Genomic DNA, 21,532 nt, shown 5'->3' with positions numbered 1-21,532 from the left:
TTTTGGATTGCAAATAGAGCTTTCCGGTTCTTAAAATCTCTGTGTGATTGATTCTATATTTAGCATGTTAATATTTATAGAAGACTATTATAGCATTTTTTTCAGTATATAAATAACTGTTGACCGTAAATTAAGTGCACCTAGTTAAACATTGTATTTGACTTTGTAGCCCATGTCTCATTTCTTAAAATTCTGTTTGGTCATATGTCTTAGTTTTCTGCTGCTATAACAGAATACCAGATACTGGGTGATTTATAAAGAACAGAGATTTGTTGGACTCACAGTTCTGGAGGCTGGGAAGTCCAAGATTCAGGGGCTACACCTGATGAGGGTCTTCTTGCTGCATCATAATATGGCAGAAGGACAAGAGAATGAAAGAGACAGAGACAATGGAGGTGAATTTATTATTTTATCAGGAACCCAATTCTGTGATAACTAATCCACTCCCACAATAATAGCATTATTCCATTCATGAGGTCAGACCCCTTATAACATAATCACCTCTTAAAAGTCTCACCTCTTAATACTGCACAATGGTAATTAAATTTCAACTTGAGTTTTAGAGGGGAGCATTCAAACCAAAACATCATGATTAAATGTACAATAAAAAACAATTGCCTAATTTAGGGGATTTTTCCATAACTATTTGCAGTCATTTTTCCAAAGAATTTGCTCAGTTTCTTTGCGAATATGAGATATTTATAGCATCAGTTAATGATCTAGTATGTGCTGCACATGCTCTCTTAAGAATTGACTGGAAAGGCATGGTAGCTCACGCCTGTAATCCCAGCACTTTGGGAGGCAGAGACGAGCGGATCACGAGGTCAGGAGACAGAGACCACCCTGGCTAACACGGTGAAACCACGTCTCCACTAAATAATAATAATAAAAAATTAACCGGGCGTGGTGGTGGGCGCCTGTAGTCCCAGCTACTCGGGAGGCTGAGGCAGGAGAATGGCGTGAACCCGGGAAGCAGAGCTTGCAGTGAGCCAAGATGGCGCCACTGCACTCCAGCCTGGGACACAGAGTGAGACTCTGTCTCAAAAAAAAAAAAAAAAAAAAAAAGGAATTGACTAAGTTAGAATTTAGAGAGTAGGTTAATCATTGTAAAAGACGCACACCACCAAAGTAAGCCATAGGTTTTTAAAAACTGAGGTATTTCTTCCTTAAAAGTTTGATAGAATTCACCAGTGAACCCATTGGAGCTTGAACTTTTCTTTGAGGAAAGTTTTTAAACTGTAGATTCAATTTTTAAAAAATACTACAGGGCTACTCAGGTTATCTAACTCTTCTTTAATCAGTTTTTGTTATTTGTACATCTTTCAAAAATTTTGTCCATTTCACCTATGTTGTCAAATTTCTTGCCATAAAGTTGTTAGTAATATTGCTTTATTCACTTTATATAATGTTTGTGGGAATATTGCCTCTCTTGTTCCTGATATTAGTAATTTGTCTTCTCTTTTTAATTTTGATAAGCCTATCAAGTGGTTTATCAATTTTATTGATAGAGTTTTATTGTTTTTCTTTTCTATTTGTCTATTTTCTATTTCATCGATTTTTTTTTTCTCTTTATTATTTTCTTCCTTCTACTTTGGGTTTATTTTTTTTTTCCTAGCATTTTAAGATGAAAGCACAGATCACTGATTTTACCTCATTCTTATTTACTAATGTAAACACTTAAAGCTATAAACTTACCACTAATAACTATTTTAGCTGCATCTCACAAATTTTGTTATGCTGTTTTCATTTTCATTCAGTTAAGAATATTTTCTAATTTCCCATGTAATTATTGACTCATGAGGTATGGAGTAAGGTGTTGTTTCATTTGCTACTATTTGGGGATTTTCCAAATATCTTTCTATTACTGATTTCTAACTTAATTCTGATATGGTCAGTTAACATACTTTGTATAATTTTGATATTTTAAGTTTATTTAGACTTGTTTGTGACTCATGATATGGTCTACATTGGTGAATGTTTTCTAAAACACTCTAAAGATGCAAATTAGGTCCAGTTGTAACGTTGTTCAAATAGTCTATGTATCAACCAATTTTTTGTTTACTTGTTCTATGATTTAGTAACAGACAAATGTTGAAATATTCAAATATAATGTGGATTTGTCTATTTCTCACTTTAGTTCTGTCAATTTTTGCTTTAGGTGTTGAAAGTTAGGTAAATGATTACATAAACATTTAATATTGTTATATCTCCTTGACTGATCCCTTTATCCTTATTTTTCTCTCTATCTCCGAATATTTCTTGTTTAGAAGTCTACTTGATTTGATATTAATATAGCCACTTCTGTATTCTTTTGATTAGTGTTTAAACAGTTTATCTTTTTTTCATACTTTTATTTATTTTTTTTAATTTTTATTTTTTTGAGATGGAGTCTCACTTTGTTGCCTAGGCTGGAGTGCAGTGGCATGGTCCTCCGTCTCCCGGGTTCAAGCAATTCTCTGCCTCAGCCTCTTGAGTAGCTGAGATTACAGATACCTGCCACCATGCCTAGCTAATTTTTGTATTTTTAGTAGAGTTGGGGTTTCACCATCTTGGCCAGGCTGGTCTTGAACTTCTGACTTCATGATCCACTCGCCTCGGCCTCTCAAAGTGCTGGGATTACAGGCGTGAGCCACTGCTCCCGGCCTATACTTTTATTTTTAACTTCTTTGTGTTTTATATTTAAAGTGAGATTTTTCCTAGACAGATTATAGTTCAATATTGCTATTTAAAAACCATTTCTAACAATCTGTGCCTTTTAAGTGGATTGTTTAATTATCAGTATAGTTGGATTTGTATTATTTTTCTATTTGGGTTTTCTTTGTCTTATTTTTGGTTCTCTTTTCTCTTGGAATAATTACGAGTCTTTTTTGTCTTCCATTTTTTCCCCCTTCATTATTGGTTAAAACTCTTGTTTTTTAGTCTTAGATACTGCTCCAGGTCAGTGGTTCAAAAACACTTTTATCTCAGGACCCCCTTATGTTCTTAAAAATATTGAGGACCTCAATGAGCTTTTACTTATGTGGATTATACCTATCGTATTTATTATACTAGAAATTTAAAACCATAAATTATTTTAAAATAACCATAATAACCCATTATATATTAGCATAATGTTTTTATTAAAATATTTTCTGGAACAAAAATTAATTTAGTAAGAAGTATTTGGTATTGTTTTATATTTTTGGCATAGTAATTTTTAGCTTAGTAGCTGGGCTCTCATCTTCATTCAGTCTGTTGCGATAGTATGCATCATGTCGCCTCTGAAAAACTCTGTTGTAAATTTGTGAGAAAGGCAAATAGCATCTGAGTATTTACCATGAAAACCATTTTGACCATTTCACCTCCCAAGAGGTCTTAGGCATGCCCATGGGTCCTTAGTTTATATTTTGAGAACTGGCTACTCTAAAGTTTGCAATACATATTTTTAACTTATCACAGTGTATGTTTAAATGACATTATTTCATTTCAGTTATAAGACCCTTATCATCTAATATGGCCATGTAAGCCCTCCTGTCATTTGTGCTATGGCTACCATATAATTTACTTCTATTTTATTAATGCCACAATTTTTTATTTTTAATTTAAATAATGGTCTTTTAAATAAATTTGAAAGTTAGAAAGATTTTGTTTTTCTTATTAACACACATGCTTACCATTTCTGACATTCTTCATTTCTTTGTGTAGATCCAACTTTCCATCTGGTATAATTTCCTTTTCTCTGAAGAATTTCCTTTAACAATTCTCTTATTGCAGGTCTGCTGATGATGAATTCTTCTGGATTTTGTTTTTATGAAAACATTTTATTTCAGCTTCATTTTTTGAAGGATATTTCCACTTGATACAGAATTTGAGGCTTTACACTTTCTTCCAGCCCTTTAAAAATGTTGTTTGTCTTCTGGTCTGGGTAGTTTCTGACAATAATTCAGCACTGATTCTTATCTTTGTTCTTTTCTTCCAAATATGTCTTTTCTCTCTGATTTTCAAATTTTCTCTTTATCACTGGTTTTCAGCAATTTGATCATGAGCCGTGGAGTGGTGGTGGCAGCAGGGGGTTGTGTGTGTGTGCACGTGTCTGTGTGTGTATTTATCTTCTTGGAGTTTGTAGAGCTTTTTGACCTAGGTATTTATAGTTTTCAGAAAATTTGGAAAACATTCGGCCATTATTTCCTCAAATATTTTTGTCCTTCTCCTTTTTTTTATGACACTGCAAAACCTTAATATTAGAACCTTTGCTGTTGTACCATAGGTTACCAAGGTGCTTTTCAATTTCTTCTTGTATCAAATCCTTTAATGCAGTTTACTAGTTCCATCATCTCTGCCATTTCTAAGCCTCCTTCCATTGACTGAGTTTTCTTTAGGGGTTACATTTTTGTGCTCCTTATTACGTCTGGTCGTTTTTGACTGGATGCTGGACATGGTGATGTTACATATTTGAGTGTCTTGATGTGGTAAGGTAGTTACTTGTGGATTAGCTTGATATCTTTGAGACCTGTTTTCAAGCTTTGCTAGAGGGAGTCTTCATTACCTTCACTCCAGGCATAGTTAAGCCCTACCTCTAACGTATGGCCTCTCTGGTGTCTCTCCTGAATGCTCCAGGTGGTTGCCAGTGACCCTCCAATCTAGTTAGTTTGTGTTCATAATGTATCTCCACCCTCTGTCAGTTCTAGAAATTGTTCAGCTAACAGCTCTGCCATCGCTCTTTGCCAGGGTTTGTGGAGTGTTCCTTGATGCCTGTGCAGCCTCTTCTCAGCAAAGACAAAGATCCCCATATAGATTTCTGGATCTCTATGTCTGCATAGCTCACTTTATTCCATAAACCTGCTTTACAGTTTCTAGCTTTCTCAGCCTTCCCGAATTCTGATCACTTTCTCAGCTCACAAAGGCTGCCAGGCTCTGTTCAGTTTTCACGTTTTTTCTCATGGTCTGAAAATTGTCTTTGGGTACAATGCCTTGACAATCAGAGGGCTCACCTTATTTGTTTCCCTTCTTTCAAGGATCAGAGTCTTATGATGCCTGTTGTCTGAGGTCTGAATGCAGTTATTTCATATATTTTGTCTAGGTTTTTAGGTATAAGAAGCTAAGTCTGGTTTTTATTATTCTCTCACGGTTGGAGGTAGAAGTCAGTTTTCAGTTTTTAAGTATTTTTTAGTTCATGACAGTCTTGGTTTTCTTGACCATTAATGGCCCAAAATGCATGACAGTGGAATACTTTGGTGAAACCATCCCCACGTGATGTCTTTTATTCAGTCTTCCTGAATGACATACGAGATGGCTGGTAGAACTAGAACTTCAGTTGTGGCTGTAAAATATTATCTCTCCATATGAAACTGACTGCCATACGTGAGAAATTCTACTTCTGTGATCTCTAAACCACTATGCTTTATGCTTTAGATTCCAGATTCTATGACAAATCTCACTTCTAATTAAAAAACAAATCACCAGGTGCTTTTGTAAACTATATTTGTTATTCTCAGTCCACATATCTCATCTGGTGTATAAACCCTTGCATCTTCAGATATCACCCCCGGAGCAGATGACTTACGGTTCAAACATGGGTTGAGACGTCTCAAGATGCCAGTATAACAAATGCTGGGAAAACTCGGGTGGCATTCTATACGTGAAATTCCGTGGTTGAAGGATGAAGTGAGCTATTGGTTTTTAGATCTCTTATTGTCAAGAATTAAGCAGGCTCATTAAGCATCATTAAGATGGCTCATGCCTGTAATCCCAGCACTTTGGGAAGTTGAGGCGGGAGATCACTTGTGGCCAGAGTTTGAGACCAGCCTGGGCAACATAATGAAATCTGCTCATCTCTACTAAAATAAATAAATAAAATTAGCCAGGCACGGTGGTGTGTGTTTGTAGCTCCAGCTACTTGGGAGGATTGCTTGAGCCTAGGAGTTCAAGGCTGCAGTGGGCTGTGATCATGTCAGTGCATTCCAGCCTGGGCAACACAGCAAGATTCTGTCTCTAAAAATAAAATAAACCAGCCCAGCGTGGTTGTGGCTCATGCCTGTAATCCCAGCACTTTGGGAGGCCGAGGTGGGTGGATCATGAGGTCAGGAGATCGAGACCATCCTGGCTAACAAGGTGAAACCCTGACTCTACTAAAAATACAGAAAAATTAGCCAGGTATGGTGGTGGGCGCCTGTAGTCCCAGCTACTCGGGAGGCTGAGGCAGGAGAATGGCATGAACCTGGGAGGCAGAGCTTGCAGTGAGCCGAGATCGCGCCACTGCACTCGAGTCTGGGCGACAGAGCGAGACTCCCTCTAAAAGTAAAATAAAATAAAATAAACCAAAGCAAAGTAGGAGTGGTCTATCACCACTTGAAGTTTCTTGCTAGAACTAAACCAGATTATTTATTGATCTGACATGGGGAAGGGGTTGAAACTGAAGACAACCTTAAGGACCCTAAGGTCTCAGTACTTTAAATTTCCTTTTTCAAAAAGTAATGGTTAAGTTTCAAATTGAAGCAAAGAAGTGCAAGTGGTAACTAAGGCTTTTGTTTTCACCATCAGTCTGTAAGTTTGGCCAGTATAACACGTTTGGGAGCTGTAGGAAGAAAGAATTTAGCAGAAAGAGAACTAGGGTTGTATAAGCACAGGGCCATGGGTGGATATTTTATCATATGATCTGTGGGGATTGTGACTTGAACACAACTCTACAGATAGATTATTTTGTAGTTGGGTACCAAAGTCCTCAAGACATAGCTATTTTAGTAGTCACTAAAGAATTTTTATTTTTCTGAGCAGTGCATAGAATTGGACCTGATTGTATTTTTCCTTTTTAGTAAACAAGTCCATAGACATTAACCCCAAAACAGAATGACATCTAAATGCTAAAAGATATGTTATGGTCTGTGGCATCCTTGGCTTTCTGGAATAATAATGATCAAAAGTTTCAGACAATGGAACTGGTAAAAAGAATGAAGTAGATCAGTAGATCTGTGTGTTCTAACAGGGGGAGTGGCCCAGAAAATATACTTAAGTTAAAAAAAAAAAAAAAGCATGATCTACAATGATATATACAATGATTAAGATAATTCGGTTTTTGTATTAAAAAGCTTTATATATAGGTATAGATGGTATATAGGTAGAGGTATATAAAATATAAATAATACATATGTTGGTATATGAATAGGAAAAATCTGGAAAGATACAACTATTAATGAACTATTTAGTGGCTACTTCTGAGGAGTTCACCTTTGCGAGGAGGAAGGATGTTTATCTTTTACATTATCTACTTCTCTGAGGTAGCAATTTAAAAAGTTAAGATCTATTGCACACTTTCTATGTGCCCAACACTGTGCTAAGCCTTCTAAATACTTAGCATTGTCTTAGCCTTCATAACCCCATGGCTTCCCTAGGATTTCTATTATATGTTGGAGGTGCTTACAGGTTGCAGGTTGCAGGAAAGGAGATCCAGGTACTTGCCTTGAGCTGTGTTTGCATATCAACCACACCATTGTTATCCAGAAGGAGTGTTTATTTAGGATGACTTGTGGGGGCAGGGGTGGGGAGTTGCCAAGCAATCCCCTGCTGCTACCACTGCTCACAACAGTCCAAAGAAGGAAGTGCTATAATTATTCCCTATTATTTCTAAGTGAAGCAACCGAGGCACAGAGAGGTTAAGCAATTTGCCCAATGTCACATAGCTAGTAAATACGTGGATTCATCTTGTTTCTCTTTTCTCATGGCTCAGAGTCCTGTGCTGTCCATTGTCCAATGTCTAAAATCAGTTGTCTAGATTTTTAGATATAAGAGGCTAAGTCTAGTTTTCACTACTCTCTCATGGTTTGAGATGGAAATCTATTTATTTATTTATTTTTTAGACGGAGTCTCTCTGTAGCCTCAGGCTGGAGTGCAGTGGTGTGATCTCAGCTCACTGCAATCTATCTGGCCCCCACCCCTGCCACTGGGTTCAAGCAATTCTCCTGCCTCAGCCTCCTGAGTAGATGAGATTACAGGCGCCTGCCACAGCAGCTGGCTAATTTTTGTATTTTTAGTAGAGACGGCGTTTCGTCTAGTTGGCTAGGATGGTCTTGAACTCCTGACCTCAAGTGAGAATTCTATTTTGAATCCCTATCTGTTAAGATGCATAGTTTAGGCTCCTAATTTGAATTTGTCACAACAAGACAATATTACTCTCATAATTTTTATAAAAATTCAGAAGTTCAAATGGCCAATAAAAATGTGATCTTAATACATTCTAGAGACACGGAGATTAAAAAAAAAAACTTTGTTGGAATATATTATCAATGGTGAATGTGGATAACAAATGAGAACAAGCATCTAATGTGTTCGGAGCTGTATGTTTCACCAGAGATTAATTTATGTGACTGTCTTATTTTACTTTTCATTTTTTAACAGGAGAGATTTACAAATAGTGTTTTGGCATCATGGAACGCGTAGGTTGTACTTTAACGTCAACTTACGCCCACCCTAGACCAACACCAACCAACTTTCTACCAGCCATCAGTACCATGGCCTCAAGCTACAGGGACCGCTTTCCCCACTCCAATTTGACCCATAGCCTGAGCCTTCCTTGGAGACCCAGCACATACTACAAAGTGGCCTCCAGTTACCCAAGCGTGGCCCCGTACTGCACCAGATCACAGAGGGTGTCCGAGAATGCCATGCTTCCCTTTGTTTCCAACAGAACTACCTTCTTCACAAGATACACGCCAGACGACTGGTACAGGTCCAATTTAACCAACTATCAAGAGTCCAACACTTCCCGACATAATTCGGAGAAACTAAGAGTAGATACATCTCGCCTAATTCAAGACAAATATCAACAAACAAGAAAAACCCAGGCAGACACAACCCAAAATCTGGGAGAACGTGTCAATGACATAGGGTTTTGGAAATCTGAAATCATTCATGAGTTGGATGAAATGATTGGAGAGACAAATGCACTTATTGATGTGAAGAAAAGACTGGAGCGGGCTTTGATGGAGACTGAAGCCCCTCTTCAGGTGAGACCTTAGGATAGAAGGCACTGCAGTTTTATGATTTTAACCCACTGGTTGAGTTACTGTGGTTATTTATATATTGAATTATGTTTTAATTCTCTGTAGAAGCCAACTCCCATCAATAAATATGCGACTGGTTTCAGCAATGGCAAAACCACGTCTTTTTTTTTTTTATGCATTATACACTGTAAGAACAACCACTTTAAGAAATAATTCTGAATGCAAAGAAAAGAAGGCCAATTACAGAGACACCGTTAGGATACACAACATTTTAAGGTGAACATGCCATCTGTATTCTGCCATTCTCACATTGCTATAAAGAAATACCTGAGGCTCAGTAATTTATAAAGAAAAGAGGTTTAATTGGCACCTGGTTCTACAGGCTGTACAGGAAACAGTGGCTTCTGCTTCTGGGGAGCCCTCAGGAAGCTTCCAATCATGGTGGAAGGCAAAGGAGGAGCAGGTATCTTGAAGGGTCCAGGGGCAAGAGAGAAAGGGGGAAGGTGCCACACACTTTTAAACAATCAGATCTCCAGAGAACTCATTCACTATCCTGAGAATAGCGCCGAGTGGATGGTGCTAAACCATTCATAAGGGATCTACCTCCATGATCCAATCACCTCCCACCAGGCCCCACCCCCAACATTGGGGACTACAATTTGAATTGAGCTTTGTGCAGGGACACAGATTACCATCTTATCTCTTAAATAGGCTGCTTCATCACTGCTGTCCCTAAATGAAAATAAACAATATTTGATTGTTTATTTATACAACCAAAAACTTTATTTTACAACCAAAACTTTATTTATACAACCAAAAACTTAATTTTTTTTAGTCTGTATCATGAAACGCCTCCTGTGTACATATTATGATTCCCTTTCAAGACGTAGTGACATCATCAAATGAGACCATCTTAGGACATGGAATTTGCTTGACTAAGTAGAAAAATGGGGCTGAGATTAGGCCAGTTGCCATAGTAATGTAGGGAGCATTTCAGTTGGTTACTGGCCTCTGACCAGGCTTCTGAATGGGCTTAAGTCATCTCTAGCCCTCAGGCTATGCGATGGGCCCTCCAACCCCTCTCCACCCTCCTCCATTGAAAGAAGACATTCCGGCCAGGCGCGGTGGCTCAAGCCTGTAATCCCAGCACTTTGGGAGGCCGAGACGGGCGGATCACGAGGTCAGGAGATCAAGACCATCCTGGCTAACACGGTGAAACCCCCTCTCTACTAAAAAAAATACAAAAAACTAGCCGGCCGAGGTGGCGGGCGCCTGTAGTCCCAGCTACTCGGGAGGCTGAGGCAGGAGAATGGCGTAAACCTGGGAGGCGGAGCTTGCAGTGGGTGGAGATCCGGCCACTGCACTCCAGCCTGGGCGACACAGCGAGACTCCCTCTCAAAAAAAAAAAAAAAAAAAAGACATTCCATGTTTGAAGATGTGCAAATTATAGAAATTATTTTAGAAGTATACATTTTGATGAGCACAGCTAGCACCATTCTTCTTCATGTTTGCATGACTTATTCCCATGCGATGAGCACTTCCCGTAGGTCTCTACCATGGCGTCTGTAGTAGAAGAGTTTAGAGAATCAAGGAACTGGAAGTCTGGTGGGTGGAGGAGTTTCTTGGGGCACCCTGCACACTGTCACTTCCTATTGCAACCCCTCCCCACTATACAGAAACACACACAGAGGCACACAATCCCCAGGAATTCTGAGAACAGTTGATAGTTCACTAATGATCTTTTTGAATTAGTTCATCATAAAATTTTGTTTAGAATCAGAAGGGATTCTACACCTTCCCTGAGGCACAGATTCTTCTGAAATATTGATTTATTCTACAGTTCATTCTACCCCCGATTACCTTTAAGAATTGAAAATATCCTTAAAATGATAGCTACTTTCTTAATTTCCAGTGCAGATTCAGTTTCTTCTCTTAGTAACCCTTTCAGTGATGACTACTTTCAGAAAGATGGTTCTAATTGGAATTTTTTCTGCAGCTTTTGTGCAGATGTTCTGTGTGTTTGAAAATTTATTGTCAACACAGCATTGGAAAGTCCTTTTTATAATGAGTCACATGAACAGATAAGCTTCCAAAGAGAAAATACAGGCAATCAACAAATATAAGAAAAAATGTTAAGGCTTAATGATAAAATACAAATTAGATCAATGAAATAACTACCTTTGGCCTATCAAACTTGCAATAATGAAAATGTGTAACATTTAGAGCTGCCATAGGAGGAGAAAATGGACACTTTCATATATTACTGGTGGGGCTATGGATTGGTAGAAATTTCCTGGAAAGCAGTTTGGTAATATATATTAAGATAATCAGAGTTCCCCTCTACCTTTTAATTCTTCTTCTGGTAAGTGATACTATTAAACAATTAGAGATTCGCTCAAAGATTTTGTTCAATGATAGTATATCTGGATTATAGTATACATACCATTATATTTTATGCTTTTAAAAATTTAATATTATTTGGGAGTCCTACGTGATGAAATAGTCTTTGAAAAAAGCATTTTAACTGCTGCATAATGTTCTTTCATACATAATTTATTGTTAGAAATTTAAGCTGTTTTCCATTAGAGCCACTAACATACTTTGTCTCAAAGAATATTTCATGATTTGGGTCTACTATTTAATGTCAATACTAAAAAGCATAATATAAAGCTGTAAGAACATTATAACCTCTATCTTGTTAAAACAAACAAACAAACGAAGTAGTAATAGGAGTATGGCTAAATCATATTTTCTACTTTTCTGTATTTTTTCTCTTTAGTGAGTAAAGGCATATTATTCTGATAATTGGGAAAACAATAAATGACACTTTAAAAATAATCACTGGAACTTTTGGCAACACAAATATTTTGATGTTTTTAGAGATAATCATTCATTTCTACCTATTCTCAGTAGAAAATATTTAGAAATAATATCTTGAAGACTTGTGTCTCATGTTATTGAACTGTCTCACCTGAAGAAACTAATGCCAACTAATGCCCTCAGATGCTAATTTGTGGGGATCAAGTAAATGCCATCTGCTTCGTTTTGTCAAATTTCCAAATTAGGAATATTTTCAAACTATTTTGAAGAGCTACCTCTTTAACTTTGAACTAGTAACAGAGATTCATTTAGTTGTTACAGTCTGTTTCAGGCTAGATTTTCACAAAAGGGCTGGAAAAGTTGGTATTGGAATTATCTATTGCCTTATTTTTGAAACAAATTATTAGAGCTGCTAGTCATGGATTGTCAATTTTTATTAGTGCTTTCCATTATCTGTGTATCTGTAGGTAGCCCGGGAATGTCTATTTCATCGAGAAAAGAGAATGGGAATCGATCTAGTTCATGATGAAGTCGAAACACAACTGCTGACGGTAAATATGGGGGAAATGCATCAGTCACAAGCAGCTTAGTTGTAAATGTGTGTTGAATATGTAGAAGTAAAAAAGGATGTTACATAAAATGACTTATAAGTAAAGCATTATCATATCAGATGTTGACATCATTTAGCAAAGACATGTTTTTCTTGGTTATAATATATATTCATTGAGAATATGAAAAATGCAAACAAGAGTAAATAAAGATAAAAATCACTTGAAGCTCTATTAGACAGAAATCACTATTAATTTTGGAGTATTTCAGTTTTTTTTATTAATCATGCTTTTTTCCCTACCATTCCGTTGCATCTTTTTATTAATCATTCTTAGATAGGCACCACCTAATTTATACAATGATGCTCAGATATGTCTTCAAGACTCAAATCATTGTATTTATAAATTTGAATAGTGTATACTCATCTAAATTTATATTGGGGTAATTTTTTTACTATATAATTAGATATGCCTTCTTTTTTTTTAGACGGAGTCTTGCTCTTATTGCCCAGTCTGGAGTATGAGGGCATGATCTCAGCTCATTGCAACCTCCGCCTCTGAGGTTCAAGCGATTCTCCTGCCTAGCCTCCCAAGTAGCTGGGATTGCAGGCACCTCCCACCATGTCTGGCTAATTTATGTATTTTTAGTAGAGATGGGATTTCGCCATGTTGGCCAGGCTGGTCTTGAACTCCCGACCTCATGATCTGCCTGCCTCAGCCTCCCAAAGTGCTGGGATTACAGATGTGAGCCACCACACCTGGCCTAGATATTCTTTTAAGACATGATTTTTAATGGTTATGCAGTGTTCTACAATGTAAAGGTGCTATCTTTTTTTTTTTTCAATCAATCCTTTCTTATATAGTTAGACTGTTTCCCTATTCCACTCCTTTGTTTTCCTATTTTAATAGCACTGCAGTATACAAAAATATTATTGGTAACTGTAGGTACTTCTGATTGTTTCCTTAGAATATATTTTGGGAAGTGTAATTGATATGCCAAAGTTTCTATGCATTTGAAAGCTTTTGATATATAGCCAAATTGCCATCCAGAAACTCACAGTTGCATCTGCACTACTCTGCTGATTCTCACACTAATCTGTCTTCCACCTTCCACCAATTAAATCTGGTTTAGTTCTAATTTCTCTGATCTTCACTTCTTAGACTTGTTACCACAGATCTCTATCATTTCTTAAGACTTCAGGGATCATGTACCTGGAGCCCTTCCCAATCTCTTTTTTCAGCCCAGGCACTTTATAAAGCATTAGTTCTGCGTTCCTAAGTACTTGCCAAACATTTTTTAGTTTGGTAACTTTTTTTTTTTTTTTCCTGGTTCACATTCATAAAGCCTGCTTAGCCTATTGCCTGTCCCTTTCTATTGATGGTACCAGTGTTCCTTCATCACCATGGCTTGCTGCCTGTTGTCTCCCAAACTCCTTTCATCAATTTCCAGCTCTTTTAAAAAAATATCTGGTTAATAAGAAATTCCAAAGCACTTTTCCTTCCCCAAGTTTCCCTTGGATCTGTCCTATACATTCTCACGAGTTTCTTCCCTCTGCCACGAATTCTTCCTTGACTCCCTAATTTCTGCAGGAGAAAAATCCACTAAGGCCTCCCTTGACTGACTCCCTCATTTCTCAGCTTCATTTCCATCTGAATCACAGAATTTCCACTGCAATGAATCCATCTTCTCTGTCCCTGCACAAGCTTTGCAGATTCCTACCTCTTTGCCTTTTTTAAATTGGTCCTTGGTGAGAATTGAGTCCTTGGTAGGAAAGTAAGTATGACAAGGTAGCAGCCCAGTCCTCAGAGTAATTTTATCTCCACGTGGCATCAACGCTCTGCTTTAACATCACTTAAATTTTCTTAGTGACCCATGACATTAAAGATGACAAGCAGACTTTTTTTCTTTGCTCTCTCCTTTCCTCTACTGTCTGCTTCTCTGAGAGAACTCTGAGTTGAAATAATATACTCGGGAAAGCTTTGGCTACTACCGAAAGGTTTTGTAAATCTACTGTAAAAGTCACTGTCCCTGTGGCTGGACAGGAGTGGTTAGAAATAGAACATTCTGCAGTGGGCTGTGATCATGCCAATGCATTCCAGCCTGGGCAACACAGCAAGATTCTGCCTCTAAAAATAAAATAAACCAGTCTGGCATGGTGGCTCAAGCCTGTAATCCCAGCATTATGGGAGGCCGAGACGGGCAGATCCCAAGATCAGGAGATTGAGACCATCCTGGCTAACATGGTGAAACCCCGTCTCTACTAAAAAATACAAAAAACTAGCTGGGCGCGGTGGTGGGCGCCTGTAGTCCCAGCTACTCAGGAGGCTGAGGCAGGATAATGGCATAAACCCAGGAGGCAGAGCTTGCAGTGAGCTGAGATCCGACCACTGCACTCCAGCCTGGGCGACAGAGCAAGACTCCATCTCAAAAAAAAAAAAAAAAAAGAAATAGAACATTCTGAATGAAATAGTTTTGCAGTGATGGGTCTCTGCTCTTCTCTTTCTTCCTTCCCAGCCTTTGATGAATCTCACAAGCCTTAAAATAATCTGTCATCTACTTTGTCATCCTAACTGGATAGGAATTTACCATCGTCTTTCCTTTGGCCTTTTGTTCTCACTAATCCTGAGATGTTCTGTATGAAATAAATTTTAAGGCAGTTCTAACAGCTGAACTTCATCAGCTTGCCCACAAACACACTATGATATTTCCAACAGACATTTTGTTTGTACTTGGCTACATTTAGTGTTTCCATTACTTGAGTAGTGGCTCTCAAACCTGGCTACACATTAGAATCACCCGGCAAAGGTTTTAAAAATATCAGTGGCTGGGTCCCACACCCAGAGATGCTGATTCAAATCTGCCGTGGGGACTAGGCACTGATCTTTTTAAAATATCCCCCAACTAATCTTAATGACTAGGCAGAGTTAAGAACAAGCGCCTCAGAAATTCAAAATACTGCTGAAAGAAATTAAAGATGATCTAAATAAATGGGCATATCATGTCTATGGATGGGAACATCCATAAACGTGGATGTTCGTGTTAAGACGGTAATATTTCTCAACTTGATTCATAGACTCAGCACAATTCCTGTCAAAATCCCAGCTGACTTCTTTGTAGAAATTGGTGAACTGATCCTGAAATTCATATAGAAATTCAAAGGATAACGAATAGCCAAAATAATATTGAAAAAGAAGAAAGTTGGAGGACTCACACCTCCTGATTTCAACACTTACTATAAAGCTGCAATGTGTAAGACAGTGTAGTACCTATAACAATAGACACAATTTGAGAGTTGAGAAATAAACTATCACATTTACCATCTATTGATCTTTGACAACGGTGCCAAGGCAATGCAATGGCAAGAGTGTCTTCAACAAATGGTATTTGGACAACCGGATATCCACATGCAAAAGAATGAAGTTGGATTCCTACATCACAACATACAAAATAGTTAAGTCAAAAGGGATCAAAGACCTACACATAAGAGCTAAAACTGTAAGACTTTTAGAAAAGAACATAGGCATGAATATTCATGACCTTGGAATAAGCAACAGTTTTTTAGATGTGATATCAAAAGCACAAACAACACAAGGAAAAGCAGATAAACTGGACATCATCAAAATTAAAAATGTGGTATATTTTGAAGAACATTAGCAACAAAGTGAAAAGACTTGTGTCTAGAATATATAAATAACTCTCACAATTAAAAAAAAATCAACCCAGTTAAAAATGGGCAAAGGATCTCACAATGAAATATGACGGATAGTTATAATAGAAAATACAGAAAATAACAAGTTGGCTGGAATGTGGGAGGAATTAGAACCCTCATATATTGCTGGTGGGAGTGCAAAATGAGGCAGATCCTTTGGCAAATGGTTAAGCATGAATGACCCTGTATGATCCATAGGATCCAGTAGTTCTACTCCCAAGCGTCAGCCCAGGAGAAAAGAAAACATATGGCCAAACAAAAATTTGTGCATGGATATTTATAACACCATTATTCATAGCAGCCAAACAGTAGAAACAACCCAAATGTCTATCAACTGATGAGTGGATAAGTAAAATGTAAGATAGCCATACAATAGGTTATTCTGCCAAAAAAACAAGTAATGACGTGCAGATCCGTTGCTATAACATGGATGAATATTGAAAACATTATGCTGCATGAAAGAAACCAATCACAAAGGACCACATATGGTGATCCCATTTATATGAAATTTCCAGAATAGGGAAATCTATAGAGACCATAAGTAGATTTGTGGTTGCTTATTATGAAAGGAGACTTGGGGGATTGGAAATTGTGGGTGACAGCTAATGGGCACAGGATTCATGATTTCTTTGGAAGGTGATGGAAATGTTTTAAATTTGGTTCCGGTGATGATTATACAACTCTGTGAATATACTAAAAACCATCAAACTGCACATTTTAAACAAGTGAATTATATGGTCTATGAATTATATCTCAACAAAGCTGTTTCTTAAAAACAAGAACCACTGCATTAGAGGTTTCTAGTTTCTAGGTCAGTAGCAGGGGGGGCTTTATCTCAAAAAACTGAATGTGCAATTAGAGTAACGGTTCATGAATTGAGAGAGGTACTTCGGTCATTGCCAATCAATTCAAGTAGTGAATGTATTCTGTGGCTTACTCAAGGTAGTGATATTGGCATATGTTTTATTTTTTTTTTTTTACCAAAATAGGTCTTAATTTTTAGAATAATTAAATGTGTATTAGCCAAGGAAAGAAGTAGCCTTAGAAGGCCTACTTTTGAAAAACATGGATGCAATGAAATATTTTCTTCCGAATTCTGTTGAATTCTGTTGGCTATTATATTCCGTCAGTGATAGTTGATAAATTCTTACAGAATGGCTTCTGTTGGGGAGTCAATCATGGTACTATCTTCTTAGCATTCCCAGACCGTGCTGACTCCTTGGACTTCGGAGCCAAATGAACCTGCAAAGTCATCTACCCTGCAGCCTGCCCTGGTCCGGCTCTGGGATGGGGGCTGAGACAGCTGCTCAGAACTCAGGCTGAGGCTCTGGGCCTGGCCCCAGCTGGCCAGTTTCCTTCCCACAAGAGGCTTTTCCTTCCTCCGTGTTGCAGAAGCAGAAAGCAAAAATACTCCAGCCTCAGAGGTTTGTTGAGAATGCAGTCAATGAGTTCCAGAGATGGCAGACCTGCTGCTGGAGGGACGTTTCAGCATTTCAGCCCAGTCCGGCCCAAGGACAGGACTGAATAGAAACCCTGCAACCAGCACACAGCCCAGTCCAGCCCAAGGGGCTTCTCCTCTAAGACAGGATTGAATAGCAACCAGCACGGAAAGAGGATCTCTGGGTGGGCTCTGACCCCCAGCAATAAGAATTACCCTCCTCACCTAGGTTTCTGCCTCTAAGCAGGTTGTGGGACCAGAAGCTTCTCACCTGCAGCCATGCCAGAAAGGGCAGCTGATAGGTCACCTTGGCCGAACTCAGGAACAAATACTGAGAATGCAGATCTCTAATGAAAGGAAACGCCTCTTCCCACTAAACTCAAGGATAAGTGAGAAGACAAGAATATTTGGTGAATCTATCATTAAAAAGCATTGTATATGGAAATGAAATGTCTGCACCTATACGTGATATTCGCTTATTAGCTAGATTCATTCAGGCTTGCAGCTTGATTTTGAAGATTTGATTTCAGTAGCCCATTCACCTGTTAGGCTGGCAGTTTACCCACTTTCCCAAAACTTAAAAAGACTCAGTTAACACAGGTAAACAGAACCACATATAAAGCCTCAATCTGTGGGAGCAGGGTCTGAGTTTAACAAGGACATCCGAGTAATGATTTTATATCCACAATTCAGACCACAGCACAGGGTCAGCACTCGTCCATATTTGTGGCTGAAACTTATAATGTTCCTGTGATGTGGTGCATATTCCTTAGCTGAGAGTACAGCAGAGCCCACATCTTACATGAGGATTCAGTTCTAAAGTCATGAAAATCACCCATGTTAAAAAATTACGAGACCTAATGCTTACTGAGCACTTCGCATGTGCTGGGCACATAATTATCTACCCAGCAGCCTGGAAAGATGGGTATTATTACCATTAGTTCATAACTTGCCTCTGGTCAGGTTTAGCAAGTAGCAAAGATGTTTGAACGGAGGCTGTCTGATGCTGAAGCCTATGGCTTTTGTTAACATTTTAATTTTGTAAAAAATGTGTATGTATTCATGGGGTACAAGTGCAGTATTGCTTCATTGATATATTGCACTGTGGTGACATCAGGACCTTCAGAGCATCTATGACTGGAGCAATGCACATTGTAACCACCAAGCGACCTCCCAACATCCCACTCTCCTCCCTCCCCTCCTTCGAGTCCCACTGTTCATCCTTCCACACTCTCAAGACATATGTTTTCAACCACTGTTCCAGCCAAGACCTGGGAGTGTGCAGGAGCAGGGATTTTCACTTGAGGTGACGGGGAGTAAAAGGCTGTGAAGCCTCTATTCCATCTCCCCAAGTCCCACCTCCCAAGAGGTGAACTGTAGCAACAGATGCTTCATGAATGTTTCAGCCGCTCAAATAGTAGGATGCATTCCACGTTCTTCAAACAACTGGACATGATTCCATGTTTTGTTTTCATCCGAAGCCCCACAGATGAAACTGCATTTTAATCACTTTGGCCATTGCAATCTGAGAATCTCAATGAAGTCAGTGTGACCTTGTAACTCATGGGGCCTGTAATTTCTCCCTAAGTCCAGGATCTGGAAATATTGGACCCACCTTCCAGGGTCCTAAATGTGCATTTCACTTCCTTAGGTGTGAGGCAGCAGCCAGAGATCTAGTTAGATGAAGGCTCTTCCTACGCGTCTGCTTTCTGTGTGTATCCACCACCTTCTTGCAAACTTTCTTCTCATGGGCAGGTGAGGGAAAGGTTTGTCTGGCTTTATGCTCTACTGTGGTATTTCAAGGCCACCTCCATGTATGGGTACAGATGGATGGATAAGTTAGCACTGGGGACAGTGCCAGAGACCTCTGGCTTTGGGCTTTTTGTATTCTCATGAACCCTTCTGCTCCCAACCATCTGACATTCATCATATGACATTATTTAAATTCACATACAAAAATTATTGTTGTAAAAATTTTTTACAGCAAGAATCCCACTAAATGCATTTTTTTTTTTTTTTTTTTTGCACTAAAAGTCCTAAGAATTTCCACTCTGTGCTTTGTGTACACAAAGGATGGAAACACGATTTGGGGTTTTAAATGGTCCTTTCTAAGCAGAACTCCGTGCGTCTTTTGTTAAAACCTCATCAAAGTACACACAGGCACACGCATACAAGAGGCATTGAGAAAGATAAAAACTAAACACAAAAATTCTAAGACTGATGCACAACCCACTCTGAGGCTGGGAAATCTTGCCTGCTTGTCAAGGCAGGGAGAATGTTGGTGTCAGTGTGTGAAGGGAATTTGGCTCTTCCTTTATTCCACTAATTCAGATACCAAACACTAGACACATTTGATATTTTTATGTTAAACGATTAAACAATAAAAGAAGACGACTACATAGGTGAGTAATACTTCATATTGGAGTGGTGAAGGCCTTTATTATCTAAATGACAAAGGCAGAAACCAAAAGGAGATACATATGATAGATTCGACATCATAGAAATCAGAAACATCTATATCAAAAGCACCACGCATATTTATAAAAGCAAAGGCAACTTGATAAAAAATTGTGACATGTATGATAAAAACGATTGAATTTTAAACATGCTTATAACGCTCACATATGAAAAAGAAAAAAATAAATGACAGTAAAAGCGGACAAGCACATGAACAGGCAGTTCACACAAGCAAAAAAGGCAATGGCGAACAAATGAATACTCATAATATCAGCTTGCAAATTTAGGCAGGTTTGCTGTTTTTGGTGGGGTGCTGGGGATGTGGTTCCATCACATTGGTGAAGATGGAAATGAGTGACAGCGGCCACTTGCTGGGCAAGACAAGAAAACACATGTTCATTTGTTGTTGTAAATGCGTATCACTTTTCTGAAGGGCAATTTGGCTGTACTTGTCAAAACCTTGGAAAAAGGCATACTCTTCGGTGGTGTCTACATATTGATCAAGGTCATTCATCACAGTGTTTTTTAATGTCATGGGAAAATGTTCAAGTTGAAAATGCCCCAAACCAGTATGCATAGTATGACAACTTTTTGGCTGAGAAAATGATAACAGCAACGATGTGCACTTTTGAAATATCTTGGTGCTATTTTGAGTTCCCACATTGGCTAATGTGCATAGAAATTTCAAGGGGGAAATAAATGTTGATTTAATAGTCTGACATGTTATGGACTAGTGGATACGTCCTAGCAGCATCAAAAGGCAACGTGTGTGGTCCAGTAGAGAGGCCTGGTTAGCACAGGTGTTTGTACAAGCACAGACGCTGGGCTGCAGTACACAAGCAGGACGGGAGGGCGACCTCCCAGGGTGGAAGTCAGCCTCTATGTTTGGACCCAAGCACTGTCTTCTGGAGGATACATGTACTGCCAGAGAGAAGCTTCTTTTGATTATGCTTTTTTCCTCCCTGACTTACTTTGTCTTGGAAGCATAGCCATTATAGAAGAAGCTATACATTTAAATTTGACCTTGTATATTACCAGAATTTTGATTTTTTAAACAATTTCTGTTTTAAATAAGGACAGGGATAAAAAGAGAGAAAAATCCTAAAATTTTAACCATGTCCCCACTTGTTTCATAATATAATTTCCCCATAGGCCTATAAAGGCTGCATCTTAGTGTGATCTTTAGATTGCAGTATCATGGAGCGTGTAGACAAAGTATCACGGAGCGTGTAGATAAATAAGTGGATGCAAAATTGTTTTCTTGTTTAACGTCACAATATTTTAAGAAACAAAATTTTCCTTCATTGATGTTTTGTTACATTGCTGATTTTGAGTGTTATATTCAATAACGAAAACATTAATGTGTTTTTTTTTCCAATTGAGTAGGAAGTTGATACTATTCTGTGTTGTCAAGAAAGAATGAAGCTACATTTGGATAAGGCTATTGCCCAACTTGCGTAAGAGCTTTATGTCTCTATACAATTCAAAATCTATCATTGAACTATACTTTCATGCCTCTCATTCAAATTTCTCTTGATTTCTTATAAGGGCACACACACACACACACACACACACACACACACA

At 38.4% G+C, this 21,532-nt stretch overlaps 1 protein-coding gene across 2 annotated transcripts in view; it reads left to right on the top strand.

The window, feature by feature from the left end:
- The window catches only part of LOC105473515 (tektin 3), a 38,846-nt gene that overhangs the window by 2,179 nt on the left and 15,135 nt on the right, over nucleotides 1-21,532 (top strand). The window contains exons 2-5 of one of the 2 annotated variants that reach the window (XM_071082368.1): nucleotides 214-395; nucleotides 8,371-8,978; nucleotides 12,263-12,346; nucleotides 21,335-21,405. In XM_071082368.1, coding sequence (XP_070938469.1) covers nucleotides 8,400-8,978; nucleotides 12,263-12,346; nucleotides 21,335-21,405 — 734 coding nt within the window. In that variant the 5' untranslated portion in view covers nucleotides 214-395; nucleotides 8,371-8,399. The remainder of the gene's footprint in view (nucleotides 1-213; nucleotides 396-8,370; nucleotides 8,979-12,262; nucleotides 12,347-21,334; nucleotides 21,406-21,532) is intronic. The other variant, XM_011727338.2, reaches the window with a different exon arrangement.

Source organism: Macaca nemestrina, chromosome 17, assembly GCF_043159975.1.
Source record: "Macaca nemestrina isolate mMacNem1 chromosome 17, mMacNem.hap1, whole genome shotgun sequence".
In the NCBI taxonomy this organism is placed as follows: Eukaryota; Metazoa; Chordata; class Mammalia; order Primates; family Cercopithecidae; genus Macaca; species Macaca nemestrina.
Note: the sequence above shows the minus strand (reverse complement) of the source record. Positions and strands in the feature narration are given on the sequence as shown.